The sequence below is a fragment of the Leptonychotes weddellii genome, chromosome 11 (genome assembly GCF_054177405.1).
Source record: "Leptonychotes weddellii isolate Sample4059 chromosome 11, ASM5417740v2, whole genome shotgun sequence".
Lineage (NCBI taxonomy): Eukaryota > Metazoa > Chordata > Mammalia > Carnivora > Phocidae > Leptonychotes > Leptonychotes weddellii.
Window position 1 is genome coordinate 42,449,466 of NC_138379.1, and position 17,791 is coordinate 42,467,256.

Below are 17,791 nucleotides of genomic sequence, written 5' to 3' on the forward strand. Positions count from 1 at the left end.
CACCAGGATGGGATAGGATTGTCTCACCAGGCCTGCTTGGCTTTACAGGGGGAGGTATTGGTAGTGAGTTCCGCTTCTACCCCACTCCCCACCTCCTTTTTCCCATTCTCCCTTCAGGCACATCCAGAACATTGGGGAAATCAAGACTGATGTGGGGAAGGCCAGAGCATGGGTGCGACTATCCATGGAAAAAAAGTTACTTTCCAGACACCTGAAGCAGCTTCTCTCAGATCATGAGCTCACCAAGTAAGGCCATTCCACCTGGAGTAGAACCAGGCTCCCAGGAATGGTGGGGAGGGTTTGGAAACCCCTGTGTGAGGAGGGAGAATATTCACTATTTCATTTCTGCTGTGTTCAGCTAAACTCAAATTGCATATGAAGATTTTGTAGCATTTCCTCTTCTCCCTCTTTAACTATAGAAGAAAAATTCTGCTATGTTTGTTCTTCCTACCTTCTCCATTTGCATGTCCCCAAATAGCTTTCTTAAAGAGGTAGTGAGAAGGATGGGGTCCTTATTGGGTACCTCAGAGTTTTTAGGGCTCCCCTCTCCTTACTGCACTCAGGAGACTTGTATACCTCTTAGGCACAGGGCATTTTCTTGGTCTCTTTCCTGTCCTGGGGAAGAAAGGACTAGGGAGTGAAAAGGAAACTTCTAAGATATCCCCTTATCTCTTTTGTTCTCTTATGAGGCCAGGGCCAGCCCAAACCAAAACAACAATCTTTCCTCTTCCTCTCTGGACCCTTCCTGAGTTTCCCTAGAGCTTAAAAAGGCTTTCCAATGGCTCTCATGGGCCCCCTCCCTCCACACTTTCCACCTAGAAAGAGGAAGAGGAGAGATTCCATGGTTCTCACATTCCCAGGGGCCATTAAACCTACAGTTCCCTTCTCTGGATTTAATATTCTTTGTATTCTTTTTGTACCCTAGCTACCAGAGGAGGAGTGGGAAGGAGGACTGTCCCCCTTCTCTGCCTCTCGGGCCACCACCTCTCCACTTTTCCTATGTTTGGCTCTTTCTTCACTGGCAAGCCTCTTGGACATTTTTGTTTAGCATTTCCTTAGGCATCTTTTCATGGTGTCCTTTATTATCTGACTTCCCCAAGGATGATAAAGCAGAGGACTGGTTCTTGGGGAAATTTTGTGTAGCCAGTTGATTAAACCTGCAATATCTGTTTTTATTCAAAGTGAAAATATAATGATTTAGATTGTTTACTGTGCATGTAAAACATAGCAAGAACTAGGTTTAAAACCTTGATAAGTTAGGTCATTTTGAGAGGTTGTGAAACAGCAATTTTTAAAGCACTTAAATTTGATTTGAGACAAAAGGGCTTAGGGATAAAATTTGGAGACGGGGAGAACAACTAAAAGAGAACAAGTGAACGTGTAAGCCTTTGGAAGGGAAGTGTATGCACACCAGATTCTAGGGCACAGTTGTGTGTGGTTAAAAAAAAAAAATTGCCATTGTAGCAGGATAGGCAGGAGTGTTTCCTGCTGGCCAGTGTGGGTGTCACCAGCAGGAGGATAGGGAGGCATCTGAAAGATGGTCGAGCACAAGCACTTTGTGAAGTCCAGAACAGTGGCTAGGTCTAGGGTGTGTATGAGCCTAAAGGCCCAGGCCACAGCAAACAGGGCACAGACCTTGGTCAGGAGGCTAATTTTGGTTTCTTTAAACTGTAGCCCCGTTTAAAGGAGATAAGCTCAGAATTTACTCAGTACTAGAAACTTTCCACCTTATAGTCTGGCCCCAGTGCTACTCCAGTGAGTGGAAAATGGGTTTTGCTGCCACAGATTGCATTTTGGATGGGGTATAAGGGAGAAAAAAGGGGCCCTTCGTCAAAATCTGTTTATTCCTTCATTCTGCTCTCTCTTATCTTTCTCTTCAGTTTGCTTAAAGCTCCAGCCACATCATACTTCTCACCCTTCTCAGTATGTCTTTAGTCCTTTCAGGGCCTAGTCAGAAGTTTTTTCACTAGAGTTTGTCTAGACATCTCAGAGACTGGGTTCATTCTTCCCCTGGGCACCCATAGCATTTGTCACAGTATTTATTCAAACCTGCCTCACCACTGATGGGCTGTATTATTATTATCTAGTTGCTTGCTGCTTATTATAATTTGCTTTCACTGAGGGCATGAATGAGCATGTTGCCTAGCACCTAGTAGATACTCAGTTGGGCACATAAAATGTGTGCATAGCTGCACAGACAGGAGGAGGTGGACAGCCTTGGAGAGTACATCTCGGTAGAATGTTCCTGAGTCTCTGGGACTTCCAGGTAGCCTCCAAAACTGTTTGCAGCTTGGAGAAGGGGGTTAGGTTGAGGCAGGTTAAGGGGGCTGTAGAGTCTAGGGGAAAAGTTAGCTCCTATATACTGAGCTCACACTGTTTTCCCTTGACTTCCCTGCAGTGACTATTACTGTGCAGTAGCCCCTCTACCTCGAAACTCACTTTGCATGGCTGCCGTGGCCTTATTCGATCCTGATCTTTCTTCCCCCTTACCCTTTCCAGTCCTCGGTTCTCTGCATGCACACATGTTCTTTTCACGCTTCTCTCTCACTTGGGGATCTCACCCATTGTCATGACTTCTGTTACCCATCGTGTGACTTGTGCATCTGAAGCTGTAGCTTTGACTTTCTCCTGAGCTCCAGTCCAGCATTTATTTCCATTCAGGTATCTTACCTTTCGTTCAGACAGAACAAAAGCGCAAGCTTCACAGAATTCTTCACCGTAACTACCTTTCTCTCCAATGTTTTGTTAATGTTGCCACTCTTCTCCCTGAACACCCCTTTCCTCCCTACCTAGTTTGAAATTTGGGGTCCAGTTTGACTCCTTGCTTTGCTTTACCTTCCACATGCACGTTTCAGGTCCTTTGCCTTTGCCTCCACCTGTCTTCTTATCTAGTGCCACTGCCTTAGTTTCAATCTTTCACTCCTCAGATGCACTATATTTAAATTTTCTGAAACCACTATGGCTTTCCCTTTACTTCTAGGGTAAATTACAGAAACCCATTACTTGTAGGGTAAGTTGCAAACTCTTTAGGCTGATTATTTAGGGCCTTCCTTCATTTGACTGTAGCCCAGCCTTTCAACCTCATTGCTAACTGGTCATCTCCCTCAGCATTCAACTCCAGCCAAACTGGTTTCCATACCCTTGTCCTCTTTCTTCTGCAAGATCTGTCTAAATTCGTGCTGTTCTTTAGGCCTCTCCTCATCTAGGATCATTGAGGCTTATGGCTCTTTAAATTCCCACAGAGAGCCTTTCATTTGCAACTCATTATGGGCAGTCTTATACCATGGCCTTAACTTGATTTATTCACCCGGACTGTATTTGAGGATAGGTGTTCCCTCTCTAGCACCTGCACATCGTAGGCCCTGGATGGTGAATTAATCTCTTGGGTGTACCTTATAGGTAAAACTTCAGAGATTTACTGAATCCATCTTAGTGATTGCAATCTTGGCAACCAGGACAGTTACCTTCTTTTTTCTCTGTGCTGAAGGCCTGTGCACTTGGCTCTTCATGCCCCCTCTATTTGGGGAAGGTGTCATTGCCTTTGGAGAGGGTCTACAGTGTCAGGCAAAGGAGCTGGCCTTTGATGAGTAAGTGGGGGTGGGGATGGGGACGGGAGAAAGTTTGAAAAGAGAGGAAGGACATGATGTACGTAGCTCTTCCTTGTCTGTGACCTGGATCGTTCCCTTTATTGCCTCAAGCTGTCCTGGGCTTACATTCACATTCAGAGCGGTGTTTTGACTCATGGGTCTTAGGTCTGCTGAGGGTCTGAGGCTGTCCCTGGTAATGATTGGGGTTCACAGACCTCCTGCCGTTGCTATTCCCACACCGCACACTGGGGTGATGCCCCAGCTAGAAGCCTGAGGAGAACCGTGCCATCCCTGAGGGGTGACACTTCCAGCCCCCAGTTTAGGAAAGGGGATCCCGTGACTTCTGACACTGCATTGTAGTAACATCAATGCCTGGACACAGGTGGAGTTTGGCTTTGTTGTTTCTGCTGTAGTTTCAGCCACTTTCCCTCTAGCCCTCATTTAGATGGAGTAGCTGGCTTTGTTCCTTTTTTAGGTGACTCTAAACTTGAAGCTTGACGTCTTATTCTTCCCTTAGCTGTCTCCTTCCAGAACCGAGTAATTCTAGCCTCTTTCCCCTCCTTTCGGCCGGGGGACTGATGTATTGCCTCCTCTCCGACAGAAAGTTGTACAAGCGCTATGCCTTCCTGCGCTGTGACGACGAGAAGGAGCAGTTCCTCTATCACCTCCTCTCTTTCAATGCCGTCGATTACTTTTGCTTCACCAATGTCTTCACAACTATCCGTGAGTAGCCCTGTGCTCCCCACTAGCCTTCTCAGTGCCAGTCTTCATGAGCCTGCCTAAGGCTAGCTCACTGTCCCTTTTTTTAAAGAAAGAAGATTGTCACTTGTACTTTCTATTTGCCTTTTGCTTCTGTAGGAGAGATGTACATTTGCCCTCTGTGGAGGTTGTTTTTTCTCTGAAGCTTCTTACTCTTGTTCTGAACGGGGGAGCTCAGTCTTTTTGGCCATCATGTTGTCACTGTTGTCCTAGGCACCGCCCTGGGGGCCTAAGGCGATGAAGGTGGAGTGGAGGTGGGTGGCATGGTGAAGTTCACTGCCCTCTTTGCACACCTGTAAAGAAATTTCCCTTTTGTTTTGGGCTCAGAGAGTGATTCGGCATCCTAGAAGGTTTCAAACCAGCGCACAGGGAAAAAAGACTCTTCCTGAAGTAACAGAACTCCGGGTTGTGGTGGGAGATTTGGGTCCAGCTCTGCTCTGCCCTAACTCATTAGGTTTCTGGGAGCAGAGTTGACTGCTGCTGTGGGCCTGTCTCCCTATTTGCAGCATGAGGAAGGAGGGTTCAGTATGGTCTAAGGAAGGCTTTTGGAGCCTCATCTTTCTTTGGTACCAGGATGCTCTTTTCCTTAGGGGTTAGTCTCTGAATTTGCCCCATGCTTAGCTGTTTGACGGGTGACTCAGCAGCCTCAGCAGCATGGACTCTTGCTTCTATATGACACCCATCCTCCCTCTCTGGGATGAGTGTTGTAGGCTGCAGGAAGAGCAGTACTGGACTGGAACTTAGGAGACTCGGGGGAAACTATTTCCCTTTCAGTGCCTCAGAAAAGGCATTATAGGACTTCTCTGGAGATTGTTATTAGAGTTCACAAGATGATAGATTAAAAAGTGCTCTGAAAAGCAATTCAGTACAACATGGAGTTGGTGATATTATTTAAGGAACAGATTCACTTAGCCTCTGAGCCTGCATATGGGCTTGGATCTTTGATGGTTGGGTGGTAACCCTGAGAGGAGAGAGACTGAGGGTAGGATTGGCTAATATTCTAAGCCAGCCAGAGACTAGGTCCTGGGACCTGCTGCTCCTGGCTCTGTTGGGGCTGGTACAGCAGGGGCTGCAAGCATGCCAGCATACCTGGGCAGGCAGGTCAGGGCCCTTTCAGGTATGGGAGGGATTCCTTATCCCCCTCAATGCCTTTGTGGCTTCCCCCAAACAGTGATCCCATACCATATCCTGATTGTACCGAGCAAGAAGCTGGGAGGCTCCATGTTCACCGCCAACCCATGGATCTGCATTTCGGGAGAACTGGGTGAGACACAGATCCTGCAGATTCCCAGGAATGTGTTAGAGATGACCTTTGAGGTATGTGTTATCCAGGTATCACAACCCCAGGCTCTTTCGGGATCTGAGTTTGCAACGGCTGCTTGTGGGAGCTTTCTGCAGGGTTTTATGGTGGTCTTGCTCTTATAGTATTAATGTATTAGCACACTTGACCTGTCCTGAGATGATCAGAGGCCAGAGCCAAGGGTTGACCCAAGAATGGGGGAGCCTGCCCTGTCTAAGCGGTCTCTGACTCGAAGGCACTTACCCATCTGGACTTGCATAACTCCCTGTCCATGGCATGTTGAGAAATCCCCAAGAGTTCTTTCAGTTGCTGAGCCCGAGTGTTCACAGAGACCTCTGAATCTCAGACTGCTGTCCCACTTCGAGACCCTTCTGCTTGTAGGCCCTGTTCTTCCTTCAGATAGTAGCATCTTCTTTCTCAATCATTTCCCATCATGAGAGTGCTGTATCACCAGCCTTGGTGGTAGGTAGAGCCATGAGCTCTTCCCTATGGATGCTAAGGGGCCAGGTTGCAGGCAGCCAGTCAGATCTGTGCCTCTGAGTAGTGCCTCTCTGTTCTCTAATTTTCTTGACCTACCCGCCTTCTTTATTTGACTGTTCTTTTACAGTGCCAGAACTTGGGAAAGCTCACTACGGTACAGATAGGCCATGATAACTCTGGGCTGTATGCCAAATGGCTGGTGGAGTATGTGATGGTCAGGAATGAGATCACAGGACATACCTACAAGTAAGTGTTCCCTCAGCTATGCCCTAAGATAATGGGGCAAGGTATACCAGGGTTTGGGTTTGATGCCTGGGTATGTGGAGTTCTCAAGGAGACCTTTTCGGTCGTGGTAGACTATTTGGCTCTGCCTCATGCACCTGAAAAGAAATAGAAGGAGGGTTTTCCAAGCTAAGACGTATGATGTTGCTGTGCACAGGTTCCAGGCCACCCATCATTCAGGTGGCTTCCCCGATGATGCACAGTGGGATGGATGAGCAGGGCCTTGAGGAATCCCCAGCCTGGTTTCAGAGCCTGTCTCCAGGGATTGGCTTTTTGATGGCTTTTGCTGAGCAGCAAGGGGAAGGACATTGGAGGGGCTGGCAGCTCTGACAAGCCATTGCTTGACCTTTAGGTTCCCATGTGGTCGGTGGTTGGGGAAGGGCATAGATGACGGGAGCCTGGAGCGGGTGCTGGTTGGGGAGTTGCTCACGTCCCAGCCTGAGGTGGATGAGAGGCCGTGCCGGACCCCGCCCCTGCAGCAGTCCCCCAGCGTCATCCGGAGGCTCGTTACCATCTCACCCAACAACAAGCCCAGTAAGTGGGAGGAGGGGCTGGGCCCTCATGCCACCTAGGTGGGGAATGTGGGCAGATGTCTGGGAACCCTGATGTGGGAGTCCAGACCCCAGCCTGTGCAGCTGCCTCAGGAACCACTTCTGCTAAGAAAGCAGCCTCAGGCATTTGTCACCCTCCTCTCATGAATGTGTGTGTGGTGTATCGGGTGGGGTGGGGTGGGGTGGGTGTCACACTCCTTAGACCCCTCGAAGGAGAGGGGAGGGCTCATGTAGCTTGGACTATGTCCTCTGTACTATTTATATATGATTCTAGAGAGGAGAGGGGTCTGCCTCCTGGCCTTCTACTTCCTTTTTCCTGGGCCTCACAGCCAAGTCTTGGCCCTCTTTTGGTTGCCAGAAGTTCCAGGGTAAAATGGAAAATAAACTTTACCAGACTCTCTTAGAGATGGAACTCTGAGGTATTAGCTTTTGCTTTTCCTCCAAGATTTTAGCAAGGGCTACCTCGACAAAGTTGGATGGGCAAGAGCCACTCTTCCTAGGGTCCAGGCTATCCTGCCTCTCCCATGAGCCCTTCCTGTGTCCTCAGTTTTGTGGTCAGTCAGCTAAGCATTGTTAGCTTCTGAGATTGGTTAGGGTTGTCTGCTTGATTTTTATCAGAGCTGAACACCGGGCAGATCCAGGAGTCCATTGGGGAGGCAGTCAATGGCATCGTGAAGCACTTCCATAAGCCCGAGAAAGAGGTGAGCCTTCCTGCCCTCCAACCCAGTGCTTTATATCGAGTAAGAGAGAATAATCTTTTTCTAGGCCCATGTAGTGTGGACAACCCAGAGTCTAGAGTGTGTGCTTCAGTTTGACATTGAGCAGATTCTTTCCTCAGGGGCTTCTGCCTTGGGTTACCCTGTTTTCCTTACACACTAATGACCCAGCACAGTCCCAGGGCCTCTAATGAACAGTGTATATTCCTGTCCTCTTCTGGATTTGCCTGGGTCTCCCTGAGCAATGGTCACTCTGGCTTTGTCCCTTTTGGGGGGATCCAGATCCATCCTCTCTTGTGCAGCTGTGCCCTGGGAGCTGCTCTGTGCCACTCACGTGCCAGGTGCTGGGGAGATAGACAAGGTCCCAGCCAGGCTCTTGCTGCGTGCTGGGGAGATAGACAAGGTCCCAGCCAGGCTCTTGCTGCCCCCCAGCTGTGGACTGTGGGTTTGGGGAAGCAGTGGCGGGAAGGCAGCTTGGCTGAGGCCAGCCTGGCGTTCTCTTATTTCTTTACATAGCGAGGCAGTCTGACGCTGTTGCTCTGTGGAGAATGTGGCCTTGTCTCGGCCCTGGAACAGGCTTTCCAGCATGGATTTAAATCCCCCCGGCTCTTCAAAAATGTCTTCATTTGGGATTTCCTGGGTGAGTTGAGCCAGGGTGTGAGGGTGGGAAAAGCATGCAGGGACATGGGGACTCATCAGCACAATGTGGGTGCTGACCACTGGGGTCTGAGGTCCAGAAGCCAAACCAGCTGACTCTCAAATTAGATCTGTTTTTATTTGCTCTGGCTTTTCTTGACGGCTTAGAAACAAGTCCTCACGCTTTTTCCTTGTAGATCCAAAAGGCCAGTTGATAGTATTTGGAGTCCAAGCCCTGTGATATACCCACTTGGAGAATTTTCGTTGAAGAACCTTTTACCTCAAGAGTGTTTTTCTTTCTTCTTTTTTAATCTTCAGACTAGGGAAAGGACCATCTTTATATCAAGGACCACATACAGAAATTTAAAACATAAGAATAGGGACCTTATATTTTGAAATGTGACCAGTGATGTCAGAACATTCCTGTTACATTAAGTTACCTGCATCAACATGGAGAGACCCAAGGCTAGTGGCCTGCAGGATAGTTAGGGATAGGTTGGTTTTGAGAGCCTTTGTCATTGGCAAGCTTTTCTACTCTTCACAGAAAAAGCACAAACCTATTATGAGACTTTGGAGCAGAATGAACTTGTCCCTGAGGAAAACTGGCATACAAGGGCCCGGAACTTCTGCCGATTTGTCACTGCAATCAATAATACTCCCCGGAACATAGGCAAGGACGGCAAGTTTCAGATGCTGGTGTGCTTGGGAGCCAGGTACTGCAGCCTCATGGCCCGGAGTGCACAGCACCCAGCCTTGGAGGTGGTGCTGGGGCCTAGCATGGGGCAGGGGGTGGGAGTGGCTAATGACCAGATGCCCCTGGGCAGGTGAGGCCTTGGAGGCCCTTAATTTCCATGTACAAAGCATATGTGTGGGGATATGGAGGGGTGGGGATGAGAGTGTGTGGGGGCCCATTTTGATGGGAAGGAATAAAACCATTCCACTGGTAAAATTTGAAGCAGAGTCTATCAAGTCATTCCTTCAACAACCATTTGAATGCGCCAGGCGTTATGGAATGCAGGGGGAATGAGCTGAATAAAACATGGTCCCTACCATTTAAAAGTTTACGTGTCCTGGTTAAATACAGTATAAAGCAGGGGCGCCTGGGTGGCTCAGTTGTTAAGCGTCTGCCTTCAGCTCAGGTCATGATCCCTGGGTCCTGGGATCGAGCCCCACATCAGGCTCCCTGCTCCGCGGGAAGCCTGCTTCTCCCTCTCCCGCTCCCCCTGCTTGTGTTCCCTCTCTCGCTGTGTCTCTCTCTGTCAAATAAATAAATAAAATCTTAAAAAATAAATACATACATACATACATACATACATACAGTATAAAGCAGAAGGTTGTGAGAGTCCCAAAAGGAAGCATGCATTCATAAATTATGCTGAAACTGTAGAGGAGAAAGATCAGAGAAGGGAGGAGGTGGTATTTGAGGTGAGCCTTAATGGAAGGGTAGAAGTGGGGAGGGAGTTTGAAGCAGACAGAACTAGCAGAGAAGTCCCAAAGGAAGCAAAGGATGTGGGGTTAGGAAATAACAGAAGGAAGGGCAGTTGTAGGAAACAGTTGAAAGGAGGATAGGGGCCTCAGGGAGCTGGGGCAGAGAATCCTTCCATATTAGGACAGAGTTGTTTAATCAGGGGACTGAAATGATATGAATTTGATACCATGGATGATATACATCAGAGTGGGCAAGATTGTTAGGGGCTGTCCCGTGGGTCAGGTAAGAGTGTGAAGGCCAAATAAACTTAAAGCAGTAGTTCATTTGGGCCAAGGAAGGGAGGAAGTTGGCAGAGTAGTTAGAAACAGACTCTGGAACCAGATTGACTAGGTTCATATTCTCAGATCAGCCATTTACTAGCCATCTGAACTTGGACAAGCTACTTAATCTCTGCTCTGGGACAGACTGGCTGTTGAGATGGAAGAGGTGGTGCTGACTGGACCTGGTGTCTGCTTGGTGGTGGGCTTGTCTAGGGAGGCAGGAGGAGGCAGGGGAGGAGGTGTGGACCTGGTGGCAGGTAACTGGGTCACTTTGGGTCAGGTTGGGTTGGTGTCCCTGGGGCTGAGTAGTCCCTAGTAGGAGCCGTTTAAAGCCATGTAAGATGTCTTTGCCAAGCACTATGATGGGAGGGAGAGGGGGCTGGGGGAAGCTGTCCACTTCTCCAGCCTCAGAGTTCAAGAAGTGATGGAGCAAGTTCCCCCCTTGACCTTGTACTAACTGTCTCCCTTCCCCTTCCCTTCCGATCCATCCGGACTGACCCTTCCCTGCCAGAGATCACCTCCTACACCACTGGATTGCCCTGCTGGCTGACTGCCCCATCACCGCACACATGTATGAGGATGTGGCGCTGATCAAAGACCACACACTTGTCAATTCCTTGATCCGCGTGCTGCAGACATTGCAGGAGTTCAACATCACGCTGGAGACATCCCTTGTCAAGGGCATCGACATCTGACCTCCCAGCACCAGCTAACAGCAGGACCGAGAGAGACTCACCCTGCAGCTCTGACCCTTCTTCCCAAGGGATTTAAGCAAGTTGTGCAGGAGACAGAGAGATGTACACTCACTGTAAAAAGAAAAGTAGAGGATTTTTGGAATAAATAATCTATTTTAGAGTTTATTTGCTGATTTGCTTTTTACACACTTTCATGTGAAAGAGTGCTAGGGAGAGGGAGACGAGGTTGGTGCCGCTTATTTTGAAGCTGGCGCCCTCCCTCGCCACGGCCGCGTGCTGGGAGCCTGCGGCCTCCCCGGACTGAGCCTGCGGCGCGCAGGGGCAGGCAGTTCTGCTGCCTCACCCCGCCTGGGCATGAGGCCATCCCACGTTGTTTTTAAACTAATGTTTTCTATATTAACATTGTTCTGGATATTTGGCTTTCATGGGCCACACACAGGTGTGCTGAGCAGGAAGCCCCAAGCTCCAATCAAAGGGATTTTTAGTAGTGCCTCTGTAAGCACCGATGAGTCAGTCCCACATCTTTTCTTTTTCTGTCAGTATTATTTGGAACGGAGACATGCCAGGATGCACCATCGTGCAGAAGATCACGTTTCCTCTTGGCACACAGCTGCACAGAAGTAAACATAAGCATGTTTTAACAGATTTTCTTTTTTTTTCCTCTTATTTATTTAACCCTCCATTGTGTGTTTTAAATCTTTTTCTTTTCTTTTTTCTTTTTTTTTAAGGAAGGAAGAAACTTGTCACAGTCTAACTGGCTATGTTATTATTGTTAAATTTATGTTGTTTTGCAACCTAGAAACCAGCTACAGTATGGCCCACTTAATAAAACACCTGAAACAAAACTGCATGGATCCCTGACTTTTATGGGGGTTTGTGAGCAGTGGGTGGCAGGGGTGCTGTTTGGTCCATGTGAGTGTGAGAAGCTGTAACATTGCCTTGGCTCCTTCCTCAACTGCCCAGGGTGCCGCCCCCAGGGCCTGGCGTCTCCTGGGTCCTTCCTGCTGCAGCACCAGGAGCTTTCATAGTTCATAACTCAAATGGCGCTTTGAGAAGGATGCACATAAGTGTTATTTTCCCACTCCACAGAAGAGGAGGCTGAGGCACAGAGGGGAAGGGACCTGGCCAAGGTTGCAAAGGTTGTCAGTTGACTGAGACAAGATGGGGTATTTCTTGAAGGGTAAGGAAGCCCAGGTGTGGGAACATAGGGTACATGAGATGCTATCTTCCTTCAGGATAAAAAAAACTTTTTGAGAGAAGCATTTGTTTTTCCCAAGATGGTATATAGTAGAGCTTTATGAGGGTCTGGGAACCAGCTTGCTTCAGTTTTATTCTTCAACCAAGCTACTTTTGCAGGAAGTTCCAGAAGTGTGGCTTGGTCAGATAGAGGACCTCAAACCAATTAATGTTCTCTTTTATGCTTCCCTGATTTTGCCTGTATGTTCTCCCTGCCTGGATGGAATGCCTCCCCTGGTGCCTACTTCCTGTTCATTGTTCAAGGTCACTTTAGGAGTCACCCACTATGAAGCCTTCCCTAATCCTCCGTGGGCACATTTAATCATTCTGTCACTGTGCTCCTGTAGTTGCTTAGATGCTGGTACCTCCTCTCTGGGTTGTTGCTGCTTTCATGTTGGGCCCACTCCCTAGGCTCTGAGCCCCTGGAGGGTCCGCAGAGGGTCTCTCACTCATCTCCATCCCTGGTGACTGGCTGGCGGTGAGTGCCCAGGTAAGGCTTTTTGAAGAGGCGAAAGGAGTGGGAGGCTTTGAGGACAGCTGCAGTGCCATATCCCGCCAGCAGGGAGCGTGAGTGGGCCACAGGAGTCTGCAGGTTTTTGGAAGCTGGGGAGGTAGGTGGTGAGGGGGAAGGGAGATTCCTGGCTGGGCAAGAAGGGCAGCATAGAACTCGCTGCATGTATGTCTGTTGTGGGCCTAGGCCAGAGATGACCTTAAGCCAGGTCCTTTACACACACACTTCTCCCTTTTCCTCATACCCCTGCAAGGCAAATGTAGATTATCACTGGTTTATAGGTGAGGAAATTGAATGACAGAGAAGTTTAGTCACTTGCCCAAGGCCACACATCCGATAAGTAGTTTGCATGGAGAACTGTCTCACTCCAAGCTTGTGGCTTTTCCACCGACAACTACTACTTTGCTTGATTCAGGTCTCTGCTCAGATATCCTCAGAGACCCACCCTGACCACTCTAAAATACTAACAAGTCCCATCAGTCACTTTTATCTCCTTATTCTACTTTATTTTCCTTCCTAACACCTGCAACCGTTGTACTAATTATTCGCTAATTCTAAATCTTGGATTTATGAGGGAAGGACGCAATCCATTCACAAAGTAGCAACTGGCTACTTCCCCAGTAACTATCTGTGGAATAAATGAATTCATTGGCAGTGGTTAAGATGGCAGACTATGGGCCCAAAAGTCCTTCAGTTAAATCCTTGCACTGCTAATGTGACCCAGAGCAAGCTCCTTAATTCCTGAACCTCCATTTACTCACCATCTTAAGATGGGAATGCTAGTAGTACCTGCATCAAAGGGTGGTTGTGACTGCTACCTAACTACACATAACGTCTGCAACAGGGTCAGGTGTGCAGTAAGTGCTAGACGAATCTTGGTTGTTGTTACTGCCCTGTTGTATCAAGCCCTGGCTCCTGACTGAGACCCAGACCCCTGGTCCTCAAGGAACTCAGAGGCAAGTGCTGCTGTGGGGGAGTATGACACCAGGGAAGGTAGTGACCATAACGAGCTGTGCTTAGGGCGGTAGGGGATTGTCAGAGGGAGTGGGTGTTGCAGGTAGCGAGAACAGCGTGAGCAAAGGCGTGCAGATGTGAAGGAGCCAGCCAGATTGTGACGCTCGGGGAAGTCTAGTGCCAGAGTCACGTCTGAGACGGGGAGGGGAGCAGATTTGTGGGCTCCTTGGCATGAACTTTGCCGGTGCTCGGTAGATGTGGACTGAAGGAAAGACCACATGCTGCCGGGCACCACGTCACCAGAGCCGTGTCACCTGGGTGTGGCATTCTTAGTGCACGCTTCCACCTGTGAAGACGAGTCCTGCTGCTTTGGGCCCTCCTGGGATGTGAGCCATGGAAACCTGTGGTCAGAGCACAACTGCCGGGCTGAGGCATGGCAACGGTGTGTCTCGAGTGCAGTGTGTGGCCTGAAAATCGCAGACTACACACAACCGACTCACCCCATGGCGGGGCCTTAAGTCTCAGGGAATAAGGGGAGGAGTCTCTTTTAGGTAACCTAGCACTGCTTCTCCTTTATCTTCTTCCAGCTTTTAGTGCTGCTTACTGGAGCCAGTGCTCATGGCAGTTAGAGTTAAATGACCCTTTCTGTATGTGGTCTTGTACCTACACAACTTGTACAACTGACCAGTCGGTCATGGCTCTGTGTGGTGGGTGTTATGTGCTTAGTTATGTGCTTTAGTGGAGGGTGCTGGCAGCCTCAGTCAGCTGAAAGAGTGCAGGAGCAACACCCTTTCCAGGAGACGTTGCTGAGAAGGTGAGCGTCAGTCATGTTTTAGAAATCGAGGCTCTCTTGGGACCATCTATCTCTCTGCTCCTTCTCACAGCTGATTCTGCTGTGAATGCCTCACTTTCTACTGTGTTTTGTTTTATAATCTGCAAATCCTTTTTGGAAGGATGTGTGATTTAGGAGAACAGGCGTGTTTAGTAGCTCAGTATTTCAAGGACGCTTGAGTCAACTGCCTCTCCAGCAGCCCTGGGTAGATCAAGTGCATTCAGTTCAAGTGCTGCTTGCTTTGGCTTTTGCACCTGCTCTAATTCAGGGCTTCTCAGACTCTGAGATTTCAGGGACTGATAAATAAACAAGCATGCAACTGAACTCAGTGAATTATTACAGAGTGAGCAGCCGCCTCCTTCCTTCCAACTTTGTGACCTTCATATTAACCACTTCCTTGAGTTTCTTTATTGTTTTATCACCAAAGTGTACATCCCTACACACTATAGAAATCAAATTGGTTTCCTTTTTAACTTGATACATCTATTAAGTCTTTTTTCATCTAAAGGGCTCCCTCTACTCCTTTCTTTTCCTTACAGTTTGTCTCTTGAAGAACCTGGGCTGTATCATCTGTAGTTTCCCACAGCCTGGGTTTTGCTAATTTCATGCTGGTGGTGCAGTTCAGTGTGCTCCTTTATCCTTTGCATTCCCTGTAAATCAGCAACTGTATTCCCTGTAAAACAGCAAAAAATCCAGGGACCTGATTTGCCTCCAGATTGATCCCTTTGAGGAGACTCTAGGTTGTGGTGTACTCATTTATCAGGAGGCACATCATGTCTGGTGTTCACTTTTTTTGGTGTTAGCAGCTATCATCCTGTAAGTAGTTCACGGGGGCGGGGGGGGGTGGGTTGCAACATGGGGATATTCTAATCTATCATTTTGTTTCATTTATTAGGTGGAATAATTTTATAAGGAGATGCTGCCCTTCGTGTATTTGATTTCTCAGTAGAGTTTATAGGAAAGGCAGGGTAAGTGCTTAATTCTTTACTTTTGTTAACTTTTAAGATAATGTACTGACTAGTTCCCGGTTATCCTCAGAAGGTGGCTATCTTTTAAAGACATTGTGATGAACTCATGGACTTAACGTGTATTTGATGAGTTTCATTCCATTGCAGTTATTATGTTTATTGTCCCATCTTGGCAGTTGGAAGCCTCTTCAAATTGCTTTCCGAGTTGTTTAACATGAACTTGGTAGTTGCTTTGTGGAATTTCACGATGTCCCAGGCTCATCTTTTACATTTTCTGTCTCAGGCTTGGAATCAACTATTTGTTTAAGAATCCCTGGGTCCTGCATATGTTTTACCCATTCCCGCCTCCTCCTGTTGTTCAGGCTCAACTATCTCTGCCAAGAGTGACTCTTGTCTGCTGGTCCTCAGACATAAGAAGTCCAGAATACGGGTGGTAGGTGCTGCTTGTGGTTCAGTGCACTAGGACCTACAGAATGTAGCCCTGGGAACTAGCACTTAGAGTTGCAGCTTTGCAAGGCACAGTGTCCCTCAGTGGGTGCTTGGAAGTAATGATAAGTATGGCCACTCCTCCTTCTGCCTCTTGGTTCCTAGACCCATGTGTTCTTCCTTAGGGACGTAGCCCCACATAAAAGTCTCTGATGTAATGCAAATCCTAGATCCTGAAGGATGGCACCCAGCTCTTACAGATTCCTGCCTCAGACTATTGAAGCCACTGGTTCAGTTGTGCCGTCAGTGGGCCATTCCAGTGCTCTTTGAGGTTGGTAGCTTCTGGACGGTGTAGCGCATATATGACCAGTATAAATATAGATGACTTAGTGTTATGGACTCACTCCCTAACCTCACTGTGAAGTGGGTGTGCTGGTCGGATGCTATGCTGGATGGAATTCCATAGCGGAGGATTAGGTACTCTCTGAACGTCTGGATATTGGTGCTGGCTGAGGTTCTGTGGGAAGAAAAAGCAAACCTATTCCCAGAATAGATCTCTATCCCTGTGAGGATGAACTCCTGGTCCAGCCAGGATGGAAGGGGCCTGATGGAGTTGATTTGCCACCAAGTGGCTGGTTGGGCTCCTCAAGGAACAGTGCTGTATCTGGGCTGAGCATTGGTCTCTTGCTGGCAGATTGGACATTCTGAGGCAGCAGTGGCTAGATGGGTTTTGGTATGTGGGGGTCTGTGCTGTTGGGCCTATGTTTAGCCTCCATCTCTACCACTGTGACCAACTCCATTCATATGCCTATTGTGCGAGTGACAAAATGGCTGAGTCATTTAATCGACTTAGTTTTCTTTTTTTTTTTTAAAGATTTTATTTATTTATTTGACAGAGAGAGACACAGCGAGAGAGGGAACACAAGCAGGGGGAGCGGGAGAGGGAGAAGCAGGCTTCCCGCTGAGCAAGGAGCCTGATGTGGGGCTCGATCCCAGCACCCTGGAATCATGACCTGAGCCCAAGGCAGACACTTAACGACTGAGCCACCCAGGCGCCCCTCTTATATTTTATTTTATTTTTTTTTTTTAAAGATTTTATTTATTTATTTGACAGAGAGAGACACAGCGAGAGAGGGAACACAAGCAGGGGGAGCAGGAGAGGGAGAAGCAGGCCTCCCGCTGAGCAGGGAGCCCGATGCGGGGCTCGATCCCAGGACCCTGGGATCACAACCTGAGTTGAAGGCAAACGCTTAACGACTGAGTCACCCAGGCGCCCCTTAATCGACTTAGTTTTCAATTCCTCTCCGTGGGGGATGCTCTCTGGTGTGTACTAATGTGTGATACAAAAATCTTCATATTTTGTGCCTACTCCCAAAAGTCCAGCCACATGCCTATACCCCAGACCTTGTCTCCAATCTTCCAGACCTTTTTCTTCCAGTCCCCTGACTAGCCAGCTGGACCACTGGCCACTGCTCAGGAATGTAGTGTCCTGTACATAGCTCTCCTTCCATAACCATTTGCAGCTCTGCTCATCGGAGGGAAGATTTCCCTTTGCTTCCCACTGTCTTTCAAGGCAGTCCCTGAATGTGACTGTCCTGCAGCCGCTGTCCATTTCTGTCTTCCACCCACATACCAGGCTGACCCATCAACAAACCAAGCTTGGTCACCGTTTCCATTTCACAGTGAACTACCGATGCCTGCACCTGACTTTATGGTTCAGCAGAATGCAGTTCATAATGGGAAGGTCTTGATGTATTGTCCCTTAGTGCTCATGCTCAAGCAATTTCATCTAAACCAGGGCCCAGTCATGTGCCAGGAGCTGTTTCTCAAGAGGTATATAAATCTCTGTTGCACATGGCATGGTTTTGCTCCAGAATCCCAGGGGCCTGCTTTGTGATCCTTTTTAATGATTGGAGCTGGATGAGGTACATGGAAGCTCATTAATTTTTCCTTTTTTTTAAAGATTTTATTTATTTATTTATTTGTCAGAGAGAGAGAGACAGCAGAAGCAGGGGGAGTGGCAGGCAGAGAGAGAAGCAGGCTCCTTGCTGAGCAGGGAGCTGGATGTGGGACTCAATTGCAGGGATCATGACCTGAGCCGAAGGCAGA

General features: G+C 48.3%; 1 protein-coding gene across 2 annotated transcripts in view; it reads left to right on the forward strand.

Annotated features, from left to right (window-relative positions):
* The window catches only part of DENND5A (DENN domain containing 5A), a 99,638-nt gene extending 88,038 nt beyond the window's left edge, over positions 1–11,600 (forward strand). Inside the window, exons 15-23 of one of the 2 annotated variants that reach the window (XM_081797379.1) lie at positions 118–246; positions 4,189–4,310; positions 5,518–5,663; positions 6,254–6,372; positions 6,761–6,942; positions 7,578–7,660; positions 8,192–8,315; positions 8,856–8,990; positions 10,572–11,600. In XM_081797379.1, coding sequence (XP_081653505.1) covers positions 118–246; positions 4,189–4,310; positions 5,518–5,663; positions 6,254–6,372; positions 6,761–6,942; positions 7,578–7,660; positions 8,192–8,315; positions 8,856–8,990; positions 10,572–10,651 — 1,120 coding nt within the window. In that variant the 3' untranslated portion in view covers positions 10,652–11,600. Of the gene's footprint in view, positions 1–117; positions 247–4,188; positions 4,311–5,517; positions 5,664–6,253; positions 6,373–6,760; positions 6,943–7,577; positions 7,661–8,191; positions 8,316–8,855; positions 9,025–10,571 lie in introns of both variants that reach the window. The other variant, XM_006728502.2, reaches the window with a different exon arrangement.
* Positions 11,601–17,791: the final 6,191 nt, after the last annotated feature.